The sequence below is a fragment of the Octopus bimaculoides genome, chromosome 3 (assembly GCF_001194135.2).
Source record: "Octopus bimaculoides isolate UCB-OBI-ISO-001 chromosome 3, ASM119413v2, whole genome shotgun sequence".
In the NCBI taxonomy this organism is placed as follows: domain Eukaryota; kingdom Metazoa; phylum Mollusca; class Cephalopoda; order Octopoda; family Octopodidae; genus Octopus; species Octopus bimaculoides.
In genome coordinates this window covers 72,987,388-73,006,039 of record NC_068983.1, presented here as the reverse complement: position 1 = coordinate 73,006,039, position 18,652 = coordinate 72,987,388, and the positions used below count along the sequence as shown (strand labels likewise).

The following is an 18,652-nucleotide window of genomic DNA, read 5'->3' as shown; positions in this document are numbered from 1 at the left end:
TAATACTCTGATGTGGAGAGAAATTATTATGTTTTGTAGCTCAGCAACCGAAGAAGGAGTTAAGCTTTTGAGATGCAGTTTTAGGAATGATGCATGTGTTGAATTGCTCTGAATATCTAGATATCATCATTGTCATCATTTAATGCCCACTTTTCCATGATTGCATGGGTCAGATGGACTTTGTTCAGATAAATTTTCAGGGCATCCTGGCATTAGGAAGGGCATCCAGCTGTAGAAACTCTGCCAAATCAGATTGGAGCCTGGTGTAGCCATCTGGTTCACCAGTCCTCAGTCCAATCGTCCAACCCATGCTAGCATGGAAAGCGGACGTTAAACGATGATGATGATGATGATGATGAATCAGATCTCTTGCTGTCATTAACCCCACCTGCTTTCAGGCAAGGTAATATTTCACTTTCTATAGTCAGACATGTTTTCCTAAGAAGACTGGAAATGAATATCACTTGTATGTTAGTGATGCCTGCTTATAGTCATCATGTGATACTAAGAAAAAGATGTACACAAATACACGCACATGTATATATACTATAAATTTCTTTTAGTTTCTGTGTATCAAATCCACTCACAAGGTTTTGGTCACCCCCAGGGCTATAGTAAAATTTGCCAAAGGTGCATTGCAGTGGGACTGAAAATGAAACTATGTAGCTAGGAATTAAAAGAAAAATATAAACAAAAGCAAAAAAATTATCAATATTTTGCATTTTCTAAAAACCAGAAGGGTGGGTAGAGCAGTATTGTAAGAAATATAATCAATACCACAAGAAGAAGAAGAACATTTTTTTTTTCTCTGCTGACATGGGTCTATAATGTAGTAGCTATATCTCCTAGATTCTGTTTCATTTCATTGGTAGGACCTAGTGTTCGCAGATGATATTTACTTATTTCTTCTCAAACCTCATCTGGTTATAATTTTGTCACAAAAAGGAACTTTGTGGACCTTCACCTATGAGAAATAAAACTAAATCTTTATATCACATCCTGTCATTTAAAAAAAAAAGGAAGTACATTGAATAATGTAGTCTTGGAGTACACAATGATAGGATGGTCATGAATCAGATATTTTTTGATCTCTAGTTTGCTTTAACTGTCCTAGTGCTAATCAATAAGAACGTGCTTTTCCGCCATCACAATTCATCATCCTTTCACAAAGTAGTCAGTTCTATTTATAAAATAAATGCTTTCACAATTTTGCTTTCTCAACTCGTTTTCAGTCTTTACTCTAACTTAACACTACACATCTACTGGACCAAACACATCTCCAGTTACTCTAAAAAAATAGGAATAAGCTTTGTTTTATGTCTATTTTTCAATGCCAACATGGGCTAGAGAAATATATTATCAAGACATTGTTTTTACAACCTGATGCTCTTCTTGTTGCTGTCTCTTACCTGTCTTTCAAGTCAGGGACTACTTATTCTGCATGTCTTTAAAGGTATGAAATCAGCAGGTATATGTTGACAGGAGAAAATGACCACAACATTTCTACTTGTCGTTCATTGGTTTTCGGAAAAGTGCAAATGTAAACAAACATACTGATATGCACACACGCGCACACACACACGCAACAGGCTTATTTCAGTCTCCATCTATCATATCCACTCATTGGGCAGCTCAGAGCTATTGTAGAAGACACTTGTTGAAGGTGCTGCACTGTGGGACTGAACTCAAAATCACATGATTGGGAAGTGCTTGTGAATTAATATTATGAGGCAATAGAAACTTCTTTCTGAGGACATACGTTATTCTTCAGAAAAACAAACAAAAAACAAATTGTAGCAAATATCTGATATTAGTATATTTGTGGTGTACTAGTGATGTGAATGGTAAATTCACATTCTTTTCTCAACAGCTGAATATACTTCCAGAGCAATTGGCACCAGTCAGTGGTGCACCTACTCCACAATAGCAGTAGTAGCTGTTTCCATGGAAATAACTAGTAGTTTGCATCTCTTTTTTTTTACCTTATAGATCAATCAACTGGTGTACCATGTTGTTCATTTGCTCAGATGCCAAAACAATCCTACATCATTAACCCTTTAGCATCCAGATTACTCTGTCAAATTTAATATTAATTATTCACATTGTTTTGAATTAATTATGTGTTATCTCATAGCTTTGAAATTTTGATGATGTGATTGTTTATTTTTAGAATGACATTGTAGGGAAGGTGTGAGAGGCCAGATCTGGCCAGTTTAAACATAAAATAGGTAGAATATTTGGGCCACATTAAATGCTAAAGGGTTAATCTTTTCAAACCAATTTATGAATCTAGCAAATGTCAATTTAACAAGCATCGCCAGCCAGTTGCTGTTGGCAGACTTTACCAACTGACGTTTTCGGTGGTAGTAGTTGCTGGACGTGCAACTCAGTTGTTACCAGTTCTCTTCATGAAGCCAGTTGATGTAGTGCAGAATGGCTGTGTTACCAGCTGTCTCACTGGTGCTATTGTAGCAAACTAGGTATGAACTGTCGACCTGGATACCATCTCTACTAACAGACTGGATACCATGTTCATCCGTATATATCTTAACATTCACTCTTTTTGAGTATTATTGTAGCATTCATCCTTTTGTGGGTATATCTATAACATTAATTTGTTTGGAGTATATTGGTTGTACTCTTTTTACTCTTTACTTGTTTCAGTCTTTTGACTGCGACCATGCTGGAGCACCACCTTTAGTCGAGCAAATCGACGCCAGGACTTATTCTTTAGAAGCCTAGTACTTATTCTATCGGTCTCTTTTGCTGAACCACTAAGTTACGGGGACATAAACACACCAGCATCGGTTGTCAAGCGATGTTGGGGGGACAAACAGACACACAAACACATACATATATACGACGGGCTTCTTTCAGTTTCTGTCTACCAAATCCACTCACAAGGTTTTGGTCGGCCCGAGGCTATAGTAGAAGACACTTGCCCAAGATGCCATGCAGTGGGACTGAACCCGAGACCATGTGGTTGGTAAGCAAGCTACTTACCACACATTTTCCATATATTTTCTTCGTGTTTAAAACAAAATCTCATATCATATGCAGATATGTAGAGATAGAAAAAAGTGAGGTGGTTATGGACGGAACACCTTTGATCATAAGTCTACTCAACTAAGGATGACTTAAGGTTAAACAAATCTTATAGTGAGATGGGGAACAATTTTTTCTATGCCAGCATGGAAGATGGACAATAATGATGATAATGACGATGATTTGTTTTTAAAGCTGATTAACAATGGAAAAAGAAGCTGAAGACTTTTTATTCAAATAATAATTTTATTTCCTTATATATATATGTATATATATATAATGTATGTTTTTATTTTTTTTCCTCAGTCACAAATTCTTACAACAATGCAGCAACAAGAAAATGTTGAAAATATGATTTAATTGGTGTGTATATATATATATATATATATATATATACACACACATATATATATTCTTTAATACCTTGAATAACAAAGCATGCATGTATGTTTGATGTGTGTTTGTATTTTGTACTCTCTAGTTACCATATAAATGGATGACATTGTACTGTATGTGTATGTTGCATATGCATATATACATAAGTGAAGAAGCACATACATTATATATATGTTTCTTCAAATATGTATATACATACATGTGTGTGCATTTATAATATGCATGTTACATGTGTGAGTATGTGAATATGTTTTATATAAGCAAATATATATGGTTTTATTTCTTTATCTTTCGGTTTTTATATGTTATACTCATGCATGTACATATATTGCAAGAGTATCTCTCAAGATATTTTGGTGCGCCATTGTTGGATGTTAGCACTATAAAGTAGTTAAAGCATTTATTAAAGAATAAATATAGCCATTTTAGGTATTTGATTTCAAAAAGCAGTTCATCTAGATTGGTAGATTATTAAGTAAATGTTCAATTTCCTTTGGGATCAATGTCAGTTGGTCTAGTAGTCTTCAGTTCATTTGATTTACAAGTCAGCACATCTTTTAGAAGATGGATGGCATAATCGAAGTTAATTGTCTGTTGAGTGGTTTGTTGATGTTTTTGTTGCTTCTCATTCCTATTAGTGCCAACATACTGATCAAAATGGTTCTAGGCATTTCCTTGCGCCATTTGAAACTGTTTGAATAAAATAAATGAATAAATGACAAAGCAATGGATTTTTAAAATTCACATTTAAATCATATTGGGAGAAGAGTATTGTTGGTTTAACTATCCCATGTATATGACTAGTAAGGTGATAAAGTGTTCTGTTGTGGAAGGATGAAAGGTGAAGTTGATTTATTTCCTTATATTTTTATCCCACTTTGCCACCTGGCATCTTCTTACTGTATATTACTCTGTCTCTTCTCCCATACCTGTGCTTGTAGGTCACCAAACAACATCTGGTGACTTCCTTGACAAGTCCTATGTATTTGCCATGAGATTTTCATGGGAGAATACAATGGTTTTTTTTTCTCTCATGCATGTCTTCGAGAGTCTTTAAAAAACACACCATCTTGTCAGTTAGACATAGACAAGTTCCCTTCACCTGCTTAAGTACTCAAAATGTAAAGAGATTACTTACTCTCTTTACATTTTGAGTACTTTGATCATAAGTCTGCTCAACTAGGGATGACTTGAGGCTAAATGAGTATTCCACAAACACATGTATTCTTATTGTAATCCTCAGTCAGAGTCATTGTGAAAGAGATGTGTGACAAAGCATAGGCTTCTACACAGTTTCCATTCACTCAATATCCCTCTCAAGGCTTGGGTCAACTTATGGCTACAGTAAAAGACACTTGCCCAAGATGCCATACAGTAGGATTGAACCCAGTATCTCTTTATTAAGAAGCAAACTTCTGAACTATTCAGTTATACTGTGTCCACATCTGCTACTATAGTATTTGGTTATATGTTTAAAATGGTTGACATACCTGTTTGTTATATTTACCAAGATGTCTGAGAAATACTTTCTGAAAGTTTGATCATTTGAAGATTCTTCAGCAGCTTTAGGAGATATTTGAGTCTGATTTAAGAGAAGAAGAAATAGAATTTTAATGGTATAACTTCACTGAAGTTAATAATAATAATAATAATAATAATTTAATACCTGCTTTCCATGCTGGCATGGGTTGGACATATTTGTAATTAAACTTGAATCGATCTATTTTCCATCTTTACACAACCATACACAGAAACATGCATTTCTATATAAGATTATGCCCTTCTATCACCAACCACTTTACAACATGGACTGGATGCATTTTATTGTGTTATTAGCACTAGAGAGGCTCTCTATGACAGGAATAGAGTCTCCTCTATTCTGTCCTTCAGAGTTACTGCTCTCCTAGACATTCTTTCTTTTACATTAATTCTATATAAATGATGAAATGATCATAACTGAAACATCTTTGTTCATAGGTGTGCTGGATCAGAGCTGACCTAAAGTTAAAGAATAATTGCACAAGAACAGCAACTCACTTTTTGTGTATTGAATGTAAACATGATGCATAATGACGGTAAATTTAAGTTGCTGGATTATTGACCAAAAGGTTATGAATTCATATTGGACTATTAACATTATGTTGTGCCATTTAGCCAGGCACCTAACTTTGCTTGCTATTGTGTGCATAAGTGAAATCAAAAATAGATTCCATTCTTATTTCAAAGTTGAATGATTACCAGTAAGAGGAACATCCAGCTGTTAAATCAATTACTTCAACAAAAATATTATCCACCTCATTCAAATATGGAGTCATCAAGTTCCTTTAACTGGTGCAGCCAGTCATTGGGATGCCACTCTAAATGTTTTTTCAGTCAGCTGTTACCACTAACCTCTGTTCTATCATGCATAGCAGAGTTGCAGTGATATGTCCTGTCCAATCCTTGATGTTGTCAGACCAGGAATTTTTCTGTCTATCTCTCTTTCACCCTCCCTCAACTGTGCTCTGAAGGATGGTTTTGGACAGGGAGTTGTGCCAGGATACAGATATATGTATGTGAAACAGTATATAAAAATATCAATATTTCATGAGGTAGCTGAGACAATACAGTACCAATCCAAATCCATTATATTTAGTTTCACCTTTCTAGTTTCAAATTCAGATCTCACCAGGGCAACTTCATTATTTATACAGCTAATTAATAAAATAATAAACAACAGTAATATATGGATGTTAATACAGTTGACTGTCCAATTTCTAGAAAATTGGCTCTTTTGTCTTAGTAAGAAACTAACAGTACTTACCTGTAGAGTTGAGATACTGGGTATATCAAATAGGTTGGTATCAGCTTCAGATTTTGAAAGGATTTCACTGAAAATAAAACATAATTAATTTTTAATATGATTTGAAGTCTTAGATATAACATAAATTTTTAATGTCATGCTTAGAAATACTAATTATAATCTCTGTGATGGGATACTAATGTTCAACCTAAAATAAGAGCATATTTTATATATTCAACTAATCTTTATATAGTAGTTGCCAAACTTTTGCGAATAACAGACACATAGATATAATATTGTTAACCTTGCAAATTGACAAAAATAAAATGGTTGTTTTAATTTTTATTTCTTGAAGCATTGGAGGAAATTCTACATAAAGGAAATGGAGGGGGGACTGTAATAGACATAGAGGATTCACGACAAATACTGTACTAAGACACACTGTTTGGGAATTCCAGATGTATACTATAACTAGTCACAAAAACAATGATGAAAGACTGTTAAAATATTTTTTGGAATAGTTTTAAAAAAAATGCATTTCTAATTTTCTTCTTATTTGTATATTGTTATAGTGTATAGTATTATTCTTGTTATTCTGTTACTATTGCATAAAGTGACAATCTTGGGGAAAAAGAACTTCCAGAACTGGTAAATATGAAGCCACCTTAAGTGTTTATATAGAAGATTTAAATTTTCTATCACTTTGTAGAAGCAAAGTACTGAAAGTATGGATCAGAATGTGCAATGCTTACTTGGCTGTAAAGTAAGGCAAGCTGGTTAAAAACTACTCCATTTCCTTACTGTATATAGTTAGTGATATCCTTGTAAAGCTCTGTATAAATTGTTGAAAATATTTCCTTTTTGTCTCTTTTTCTCAGTGTTGTTAACTTTCAAGTCAGTGTCTATCAAATCTACCATCAAAGAACTTCTTTTAACTCTTGATTCTTCTTTTTGAGATCTATTTTTAAGGACATAATGAAGACTACATTATCTAATGTGTCATCTCATTGCTTTTTGGAAAGAAAAACAGTTTGATTTCAGAAGATTAGACTGCTATTTCTAGCACATCGAACAACTATGAGGAGGCTCCTTTGTTGACTACCGTTTTTATTTGGTTTTTCTGCCATGGTGAAAATGAAACAACACTTTACATTATTAATGTGATGCTATTTCTGAGTGGAGTTAACTTGATAAAATAGTAAATAATAATATAACCAAGTTGGTTTTTATAAATTTAAGGAGTTCAAATAGTGAGAAGATTTTTTTTCCCTACGTTTGGAGCAAAATTTCGGTCTGAAAGACAGGTGAAGTGGCTATAGATAGCTATTTCATCTCTCTCCGATGAAGGGTTCTGCATTAAACTTATCGTCTTCACTCACAACATTCATTCCTCTGAACTTAGTTGCATTACTATTAAAAAAAAAAAAAAAAAATTATAGTCATGAGGAAAGGAATGTTCATGATCCTTTACAGCGCCTCCGAGACTGACTGGAAGGAGAACGGAATGAAAATATGGTTAGACCGGAGACCTGGCTCGAATGTTTTGAACAATGTACTTAATCCACAATACCCAAGGTGCTATGGTGGCATTAAACAGGGCGACGGAGCCAACACAAACCATTACCATTTAATATCTTTTTATATTGTATTATATTGTTTTTATATCGAGGGTTTCATTTTATATGAAGGCTCATAAGGTAATCTTCGTCTAAAACGTTTAAACCTATCATTAACGAGATTGTTTATTGGAGTGCTATAGTTTCTGACAATGCTTCGTATCATATCAGTAGTCACTACAGCCAAATGAATGATCAGCCACATATCCTTGTTAAAATATATCTTATATAATTACATATTAAAAACATAATTGTTTTATTTCTTTAGAAAAGTTAACGATATTCTGTTTATATTGAATTCTGTTACTCTGGTTCCTGTTTGCATTTCCTTGTGAGTTTACAATAAAAGATTGTTTAAATTTCACTCAAAAACTAGGTTCTTTAAAAATCGCATGTCTCAAATTCATGTTTTTATATTAAAAGAAGAATAAAAAGGAAAGAAACGAAATAAAAATTATGTTAACAACAGCAAAAAGCGATGAAGTGGCAAGATATATAGTTAGCATAAGTAATATAAAACAACAAAGTGAACTAGAGTTAGGTTAATGTTGACATATTTAATGCAAGGATCTAGGTAGAAATAATTATGACCTGAGAGAAAAACAATATCGCTCAGTGAGTGATATTACTTTCATTTACTGGTAAATATTTCAAATAAAGACGGCAATGTATTTGAAGTTGTCAGGTCGATTTTGCCTTTCATCCTTTCGAGGTCGATAAAATAAGTACTAGTTGAACGTTGGAGGTCGATCTAATCGACGTGGCCGTTTCCCCGAAATTTCTGGCCTTGTACCAAAATTCGAAACCAATTTATTTGAAGTTGTCTCCCGTACATCCTGCAACAATGAAAGTAATCCTTTCTGTTGCTAAAAGGTGAAAATCTCTTTCTTCCTCACAGCTAACTTTTTTGAGCTTGATGCTGATGGCGTCTCTGAATAATTTATTCTCTAAACAATTCTTTTTTCTTATATCAATCTTTTCCATGTTTCATTCATTTGACTGTGCAGTCTGGGCATCGGCTTGAAAATTTGTCTTTTTAGTCGAATGAATCGACCGATTATTTTTTTAAAGTCTTGTACTTATTCGATCAATCTTTTTTTGCCGAACTGCTAAGTTATTGGGGGACATAAACAAACTAACACCTATTGTCAAGAGGTGGTGGAGGACAAACACATACACATACGACAGACTTCTTTTAGTTTCCGTCCACCAAATCCACTCATGGCTTTGGTCGACGCAGGTCTGTAGCTGAAGACATTTGCCGAAGGTGCCACGCAGTGGGACTGAAAACTGAACCTAGACCCATGTGGTTGAGAAGCAAACGTTTTACCTTATAGCCACGCGTCAGTAAATGTACTGAGTGATTCTTCCACCAATACTTCGGCAAGAATATTTCGTTGATGGGATCAGAATGATATAGAAATATAACCGGAGTTGTCTTACACATTTGCTGAAAACACGAAAGCAGTATTAGTCATTAACTAATATGGTTTATTCTTCATCGCATTTCTTGTTAGCTTTTTAACGCTCCCTGCATTAAATATATTAAAACTAACTCGACTAATATTTTTCATGCAGATAGCGTATTTAAATAATTTATTCAGTAATAAGCGAAATAAGATTCAAGTTTACAAACCTTGTACTTGTTTCCAGTTTAGATTGCTTTACATTGTTTTTCATTAATAAAGTTGAATCCTCATTAATGCCATTATTTCCTATATATTTCTGTGTTGTTCTGTCACTAGACAGGACGAAAGATGATGGCAACGTCAGCCGAGAATATTCGTTATCTGTCATTTGCAGGCCAACTGGGACTCCAAGTGATATCGCAGTGCTCCATTCAGCCTTTTGGTTCGGTGGTGTTAATGAAGGCAACAAGTTAGATAGAGAATTGTTTGAAGATTGTGTTACAAATGATGGTTTGTTTTCTAGATTTATAACAACAATAGCTCCAAAGTTTCTTGACAGGAAGAAAGATATATCAAACTGTAAGTTTTGATAGGAAGAAACTAAAAATTGTTTCGAGTTTCCAAATATTTTAACTTCCTGGTTGCTAACAGTTCTTGCAATTCTGAAACTGTTAAAATCACTCAATCTTGATCGCTGGAAGTGAGGAGCACTTCTAGCATTTTGACGAATATTATGAATTTGATGACGTGTGTCTGATATTTTCTCGCGAATTTGTTGACGTGTCCTGTACATAGCTCTTTGGTTCCTATAAGCTTTTGGGAGGTCATAAGACAAATTATCTCGAATGGTACGTCGCATCTCACGCATGGTATTGCCAGTATCTTCACGAACGTCTCGTATCCGTCTTGTGTGATGTAACATGACGTTAGAATCAACGGATCTAGATGTCTGTCTTCTATAAACATCACGAGATTCATAAACCGCACTGTTTCGACGTGTGTTGTCTATTTGACGTCTATTAGATATTTCTGTACGAACTTGCCTTCTGTTAGATTCAGTAGACCTGGATTTTCCACCTACCACGGAAGGTTGATGCATGTCATCTACCCGTCGTCTGGTATTTGATTTAACGTATCGAACCTCAAACTTTATCCTTTCTTGCCATGATTTTCTGTTGAAATCAACAGATCTGGACTTTTTGTTTCTAGAAACATCTCCAGATTCACGAAGTAAGACGTTTCGACGGCCACTGTCTATGTGTCGCCTTGTATTGCTCATTTCCTCACGAACATTTCCAGGTACTCTTGCTTGACTTAATCTTTTGTGGGAATTAATTGGAATGGATCTCCAGTTTTCATTATCGTTTCGAGATTCTCGAGTGTGCACATTCCGGCGATTACTGTGTCTCATTCTTTCAGAATCACTTAAACGAGACATATATTCTTTTTTATCACGAACAGCCGAGTTTCGTTGTGTGGAATCTATTACACGCCTAGTATTGGAAGATCCATCGCGCGTTTCTGATATTGCGGATCTGAACTTCCTAACGCTGCGAACGAGCGAAGTGTCATCTGAAAGAGAATCCCTACGTGTGTTATCTACATCTCGCCTTGTACTTGCCATCACTCTGCGAGTTTCCTGTATTCTTCGGCTGGAATCAACAGATCTGGACCTTTGAACTCTAGCAACTACTGAAGTATCTTGTCTTACAGCAAGTCTTCTACTGTTGTCTATTTGTCGTCTCGTATTTGATATCCCAGTGCGAATATTTTGAACCAAGCTGGAATCAAGAGATCGGGATCTTCGAGATCTAGAAACGTCTGAGTTGTCACGTGTAAGAGTGTTTCTGCGAATATTGTCTGTCTGTCGTCTTGTTCTTGTCATTTCATTAACGATTTCCCTCGATCTTCTGTTAGAATCAACAGATCTGGACCTTTCAGTTCTAGAAACTAATGGAGCGCCACGACTAAGTGAATTTCGTCTAGTTTCGTCTACTTGTCGTCTTGTATTTAATATTTCTTGACTAATTTCTCGTCTTCTTCTGCTAACTTCAGTATCCCTAGATGTTCGTTTTCTGGAATCTACCGAAGGATCACGCATCAGTGAATTTCGTCGCCTGTTGTCTGTTTGTCGTCTTGTGTTCGATATTTCATTGCGAATGTCTTGTGTTGTCCGACTGGAATCAGTACTTCTAGCTCTTCGAGTTCTAGAGACTACTAAGGGCTCACGTGTTAATGAATTCCGGCGAGTGTCATATGTTTGTCGTCTTGTGTTCGAAAGTTCTTTACTTAATTCCCGCGTTCTTCTGACAGAATCAACCGACCTTGACCTTTGAGTTCTAGAATCAACTAAAGAATGATGAACTAGTGAGTTTCTGCGTGAATTATCTCCTTGTTGTTTTGCGTCTGTGTCTTTGCGAACATCTTGAATTCTCCGACTGGACACAACCGATCTTGACCTTCGTGTTCTGAAAACAGCTGAAGTGTCGCGGGTCTGGGAAACTCGGTAAACGTCGTTTGCTTGTCGTCTGGTATTTGGTATCTCTTTACGAATATCTTGTGTCCTCCTGCTGGAACCAAGAGATCTGGACCTTTGATTTCTAAAAGCGTCTGGAGTATCACGAGTAAGAATGTTTCGGCGAGTGCTATCCATTTCCTGCCTTGTTTTTGATACTTCTCTCTTAACGTCGCGCATTCTTCTTGTAGCGTCAACAGATCTGGAGCGTTCAGTTCTAGAAACTACCGAAGAGTCACGCCTGAGAGTGTTTCTACGCGTGTTATCGGTTTGCCGTCTTGCATTCGATACTTCTTTACGAATTTCCTGTGTTCTCATTCTGGTAGTATCAACAGATCTTGATCTTTGAATTCGAGAATCCCTTGAAGATTCGCGTGTAAGAGAATCCCTGCGCGTGTTATCAGGCTTTCGTATTATATCTGAGTTCTCTTTGCCAGTATCCTGTACTCTCCTTCTAGCGTCAACAGATCTGGATCTTTGTCTTCTCGAACTTACTGTCAGTGAATTTCGGCGAGTGTCATCTGCATGTCGTCTCGTATCTGATACCACATTACGAACTTCTCGTATTTTCTGGCTGCTATCAACATCTCTAGATCTTCGTGTACTGGGAACTACAGAACGGTCACGTGTCAGTGAATTTCGGCGAGTGTTATCTGCTTGTTGTCTTGTATTTGAGATTTCTTTGCGGATTTCTTGAGTTCTACTGATGTTGTCAACAGCTCTTGATCTTCGTGTTCTAGAAACATCGCGTGTTAGTGAGTTTCGGCGGGTGTTATATGTTTGTTGTCTTGTGTTTTCTTGCAATGACCTGCTAGAATCAATACTCCTTCTTGATGACAGTTTCTGCACATTTTCAGCTGCGGAACGTCGTGTTTCTAAAGTTGCCCCGGAGTTTTGTCTTCGGTTACTTATTCTGTTGTTTCTAATATTTTCTCGGCTGAATGTTCTAGACGTTGAAGTGCGCATTGTGTTTCTCCCATTGTTGTCGGTACGTCTGGTAGATAACTCATGACGCGATCTTTGGGCAACAACACAGCTATTTGCAGTTCTTTTGATAACTCTACGTTTTTCATGTGAAGCCTCAAAACTAGACCGCTGCATGTTGTTCCTTTTCATAATTCTATGGCCGTTGTTTGCGAGATCATTTGAATCTAGATTGGGACATTTAGTTGTACTGGACGGAGTAGCACTCGGTGAAGTCGTTTGGACAATGTTATCTGTCTTAGCAGCTGTCTTCCCTGGTGAATAATCATGTTCAGTTCCACCTGGTAGCTCACGTGCATTCCTACTAAGAACATGTTCACTGTGGCATCCATGTAGAAACAGGAAATAGCAGCAGATCGAAGAAAATATTGGTATAGAGGCCCTCATCCTCTACAAGGTCTGAAGTGAAAAAAAAAAAAGAAAAAAAAAATGAAACACAGGAGATGATAATATACACTCTGTCCTCATATAATTAAAATAAATATTTTCAACATTCAAAACTACAAATTTGTAAGACAGTATGCATCGTCCCTAGAATCATACCGCACTGATTATAAAAAAGGAATACACTAGAAAACAAAGGAAAAGACAGGTTAATTAATGTCGGATCACTTTTGATATTTATGCTTCATCAGGGCTGCTCTTGGTCTAAATACCAAAAACAAAGTTTTATCTAAAATAAAAAGCTGAACTTCGCGAATTCTTGACATCTGACCTTAGCATTCTATACAACTATTGACAAATTGCATGAAATGCTCAACGAACTCAAGCAAATCGGTGGAACTCCACATGAGCATGAGAAAATCCAAGTAATGGTAAACAGAAAGAGCTACATAAAGAATCCGATGTAAAAGTTGAAAAATGAGACCATCCGGCATGTTGATGATTATATCTACTCGGATTAATATATATTAGCAATTCCTTGCAAGAAATAGGAAATCATACACTGAATCATACAGAGGATGGCAGTCTTTTGGTCGAGCTAGTTCCATCTTCAATTCTAATATGATTATGGTTCTGAAAAGATAAATATATAACGAATGCATACTACCAAATTTGACATACGGTTCTGAGACATAAAATAAAATAAAAATGCCGCAAACTAGGAACAATGCAACAAGTTTACGAAAGAATTATGCTCGTCATTCAAATACAGAGATAGGAGAACAGTTCAATTGATGCAGACAGATATCCATGGCATTGTCAGAAATATAAATTAAAATGAATCCGAGCAGGTCACTTGACGAGAATGACAAATTATTGGTGAACATCGAGGTTAACTAGCTGGGCTCCAGAAGCTACAAACGAAGCTGTGGTCATCTACGGATCCGATGCCGAGACGATTTTGACAAATTCTGATCAAGAAGGTGGAACAAATGACAACAATCGGGCAAGACTCATGTCCAACAAAGGACAAGGGACGATGTTTCGAATAGTGGATGTAGCAAAGAAGATTCTCGAAACGTAACTAAACATTTGTAAGTCAATTAATCTGACACTGTGGTCTTTACTCCGTTGTCTCTAATAATAATAATAATAATAATAATAATAATAATAATAATAATTTCAAAACACAAGGCCAGCAATTTCAGGGGAGGGTGTAAATCTATTACATCGACCACTGGTACTTATTTTATCAATCTCAAAAGGATGAAAGGCAAAGTAGACCTCGGCGGAATTTTACTCAAGACGGACGAAATGTCGTTAAGCATTTTGCCCGGCGTGTTAACGGTTTTGCCAGCTCACCACAACAACAACACTAATAATAATAATAATGATAATGATAATAATAATAATAATAATAATAATAATAATAATAATAATAATAATACAGGCCGGACATAATCATCAAAGATGGGAAGAATAAGAAATGCTTAATGATAGATCTGACAGTACCACCAGAGAGAAATGCGTCCATTAAAGAAGTTGAAAAGTTATTTATGTACAAAGACCTAGAAATAGAAGTGACCAAGATGTGGGGAATGAAAAGCATCACAGCACCAGTGGTGCATTGGAGCGTTAGGGCTAATTAAAAAGGGCCTTGATAAGCAACTCAACAAACTCCCTTGTAGTGTTAACGTGGGAGAATTTCAGAAAATAGTGTTGCTAGGTTCCGGACACATTTTACGCCGTGTACTCTCCATGAGATGAGGACCTGCTGTGACCCTAGGGTCAAGGGATGACCCCGGTTCAGCAGAAGACAACGGACCATATTTTATTTTAAAATAATAATAATAATAATAATAATAATAATAATGGCTTCAAATTTTGCCATAAGGGCAGCCATTTTAGAGGAGGGGTGAGTGGATTACATCGACACCAGTGTTTCATTGCTACTTAATTTATCGACCCCGAAAGGATGAAAGGCAAAGTCAACCACGGCGGGATTTGAACTCAGAACTTGAAGACGGACGAAATACCGCCAATCATTTCGTCCGGTATGCTAACGATTCTGTCAGCTCGCCTTATAATGATAGTAATAGTAGTAGTAGTAGTAATAACAATAATAATAATAATAATAATAATAATAATAATAATAATAATAATAATAAAAAATTCTTACACAGGCAAACGGCCTAAATTTTGGAGGAGAGGGTTAGTCGATTGAATCGTTCCAGTATTTGAGTGGAACTATATTTTTAATAACATCAAACTATAATTATTTTAATTATTGCACAAAGCCAGCAATTTTGAGGGGAGGGGGAAGTCGATTACATCGATTCCAGTACTCAACTGGTACTTATTTTATTGACTCTGAAAAGATGAAAGGCGTAGTCCACCTCGGCAGAATTTGAACTCAGAACGTTAAAGATGGACTAAATGTCATTAAGCATTTTATCTGGTGTGCTAAAAGTTCTGCCGAGTCTTGCTTTAAACAACAATAATAATAACAAACCAAAATATCGTATTTGATTAAAAAGAAATAAAAATTGGTGGAAAAGAAAGTGAAAGTTGATATTCCCCACTGCCTTAACCGTTATTACTCAATAGAAACACGAATAAAATATTTTAAGACCGCAAATCACGAGAACTTACAACAATTGACCATGTTTAACTTTGAAAAGATAGTTTTGATATATAGCAACGGCACAAGTCCACAAATTTAATGAAGTTATAGTTGATTAGATCGGCTCCAGTTCTTGATGGTACTTTGTTTTGTCATGACCAGAATGATGAAAAGCAAAATTAATCACGGCCGGATTTGTATTCAGAACAGAAAAAACTGACTGAATATTCATAGACCTTTTGTCTAACGACTTTGTAATATTAAAAGGAAATTTAAGATTATAAATATTTTCAAACCACCTATTACTTTTGACCAGGCGTACGGTTATTTGAAAGAAGAAATGAAATGTAGCTGTATCTTTTCCAAAAAATAATTATTAGTAAAAATGAAGTAAAAACAACTTCAACCAAGAATCGGAATGACCGATAGAAACTATACTTCAATCGTTAATACGTTTAAAGCTGGGAAACCGAAATATTTTCCTTATACTCTTATACTTATGTATATTATTATATATTATAGATATTCCGAATTGGAAGAAGGATAAAACTTTAACATCTTTAAGAACAAATTCAGTTAAAATAAAAGAAAACCAATCAGGTTAAAATTTTTTTATCTATTAAATAGTTTATTTTTATGCCAAACCTAAAGAAATGGAAATTTTAAATTAAAAGATCGTAACTTCTTTCAAAGTAACTGACGATTAAAAATTCTTTATCAACCAAATTTAGTGTTCTAGCTTATACTGGCAAATACCAAATGCATCTTGTTCATCTTTCGTGTAGTTTCTTTCTGAAGAGAACAAACTGGAAGCGCAACTCAAAATTTTTCTAAAATTTAATTAATGTATTTTAAACTTCGAATATTTGCTTACAAAATTTGAAATTCAATCTGACGCGTACAAACATATTTAATGCACAATTTTAAAATTAAAATAACAAGTGAGAAATTAAAAAAATACGTATGTAGAGAAAAAGAATAACTTACTAGCAGCTCTGTTCAGAGTTGCGGATGCTTGTTTTATCACAGTTGGTGGCAACTTAAAATTGTGTGCGCCAAGTTTGGTGTTAAATTCTTTTGAACCGATGGGAATATTTTTTGAAATTGCAGTTTATGCTGATATTTCGTTTGCTGCCCTGTGAATCATTGACACAAACAGTTTCCTTTTATACATATCTAATACTTCGTGAACACGCCCTGACATCACATGGGCAATGCTTAATTTTGTGGGACGGACCAAAGTAAGGTGGTGCCAGACTGAAAACATTGTTTAGCTATTTGATTATAGAGCCTCAAGTTTTCAAGTAGGTGAGTATACTTCTTGATTATATGGATGCATTTCGAAGAGCGCAATATTAGATCACCGTGTGCTTGTATGTAACATTCATGTTTTTAAGTGCGTATGAATAAATTTGTATATGTATATTGGCATGCATTTATGAAAGTGTGTATGTATGTATGTATGTATGTATGTATGTATGTATGTATGTATGTGTGTGTGTGTTTGTGTGTGTGTGTGTGTTTGTGTGTGTGTGTGTGTGTGTGTGTATGTGTATGCATATATGCATATTTGTATGTTTGTTACAAACGTATAGACGTAGTCTGTGAATGAATAGTTTACAAATATGGATGTATTGTTCCTGTCAGTCACCACCTACAACCACCCTCTTCTTCCATCTCCTTATAATCCGCATCGTCGTTGTCGTTTACAATTGTAATTAAGATGACCAGACGATATAGACGTATCGATACTGAATTGTAAACGTTAAAAGCAATGTCTTTTCTCCTCCCGCCTCATTCTCTTTTTCACACTTCTATTGTTTTTCTTCATTGCTTCCAATCTATTCACACCTCACTCTATCCATTCGTATTTCTACATCGTCCCATCTTTTGTATTTCTGCTCCTCCCCGCTTTTTTTTCTTTGCATCTCTGCGCGTCATTCGGTTTTTTTTTCGTTTATCTCTACCCCACCTTCTCCTCCTCCTCCTTCTTCTTCTTCTTCTTCTTCTTCTTCTTCTTCTTCTTCTTCTTCTTCTTCTTCTTCTTCTTCTTCTTCTTCTTCTACCTTTCCACATCTTCCTTCTTCCATCCCTTTCTCTCATCTTTTTGCTTCTATGCTTCTTCTTCATCTCACTTTTTCACATCTCTACCATTGCCTCTCTTTTTAAACATTTTCATTTAATTATTTATTTGCTTCTCCACGTCTTTTTCTCTCCATTTCCATCTCTTCTTCTTTAGCATCACCTCTCCTCATTGTACACATTTTTGCTCTTCGCCCTTTTCTTACACATCTCTGATCTCTCGTCATTTCATTTCTTTCTCCTCTCTTATGCATCTAAACACGTCCCTCTTTTCATATGCACCTCTGTTTTCCTCTTCTCTCTTTTCAATTCATTTCTTTCTCTTCTTTCACAACTTAACGTTGCCACTTGCCCTTCTCTTGTATCATTGCTTTTCGTCCGCTCTTTTCCGTCATATTTCATTTAACTCTCTTTCCATAATTACTCTATGTTCCAATTCACAACTGATATCTGTATCAATAGAAATTCCAAGACAGCTGGCTGGCAGAATCTTTTACACACCGGATAAAATGCTTCCAGCTTTATGTTCCAATTTCAAATACCACCGAAGTCGGCTTAGCATTTTATTTGTTCCAGGTCAATAAAATAAGTACCAGATGAGCATTGAGGTCGATGTAATAGATTAGTTACCTCCTCCCAAAATTTAAGCCTTGTGCATGTAGTAGAAAGAACTTGAACTCATAGCCAAAGAAATGTGTTGCCCATCTTATAAAATCAAACTGAACAAAATCTACAAAGTGAAGCATGCCAGAAGATCTCATGCAAAGCGAAGGTTTCAATGCAACAAGAGAACTTGTAAAGAGAAAGTGAAGAACC

General features: G+C 35.5%; 1 protein-coding gene across 1 annotated transcript; it reads right to left on the bottom strand.

Annotated features, from left to right (window-relative positions):
* Positions 1-3,271: 3,271 nt before the first annotated feature.
* Positions 3,272-16,912, bottom strand: LOC106870262 (uncharacterized protein DDB_G0287625). Its single transcript, XM_014916279.2, has 5 exons — positions 16,742-16,912; positions 9,476-13,146; positions 6,245-6,311; positions 4,932-5,023; positions 3,272-4,131 (listed from the first exon to the last, which is right to left on the bottom strand). Exons 2-5 carry the CDS (start codon positions 13,132-13,134, stop codon positions 3,999-4,001), a joined length of 3,951 nt encoding a protein of 1,316 aa, XP_014771765.1. The 5' UTR covers positions 13,135-13,146; positions 16,742-16,912; the 3' UTR covers positions 3,272-3,998.
* Between the last annotated feature and the right edge of the window lie 1,740 nt (positions 16,913-18,652).

Coding starts and splice junctions, on each gene's coding strand:
- LOC106870262 (XM_014916279.2), bottom strand. CDS start 13,134: ATGAGGGCCTCTATACCAATATTTTCTTCGATCTGCTGCTATTTCCTG. Junction 6,312..9,475: donor AAACTGGAAACAAGTACAAG/GTTTGTAAACTT, acceptor TTTTATTTTCAG/TGAAATCCTTTCAAAATCTG. Junction 4,132..4,931: donor TTGGTAAATATAACAAACAG/GTATGTCAACCA, acceptor TTATTCAAACAG/TTTCAAATGGCGCAAGGAAA.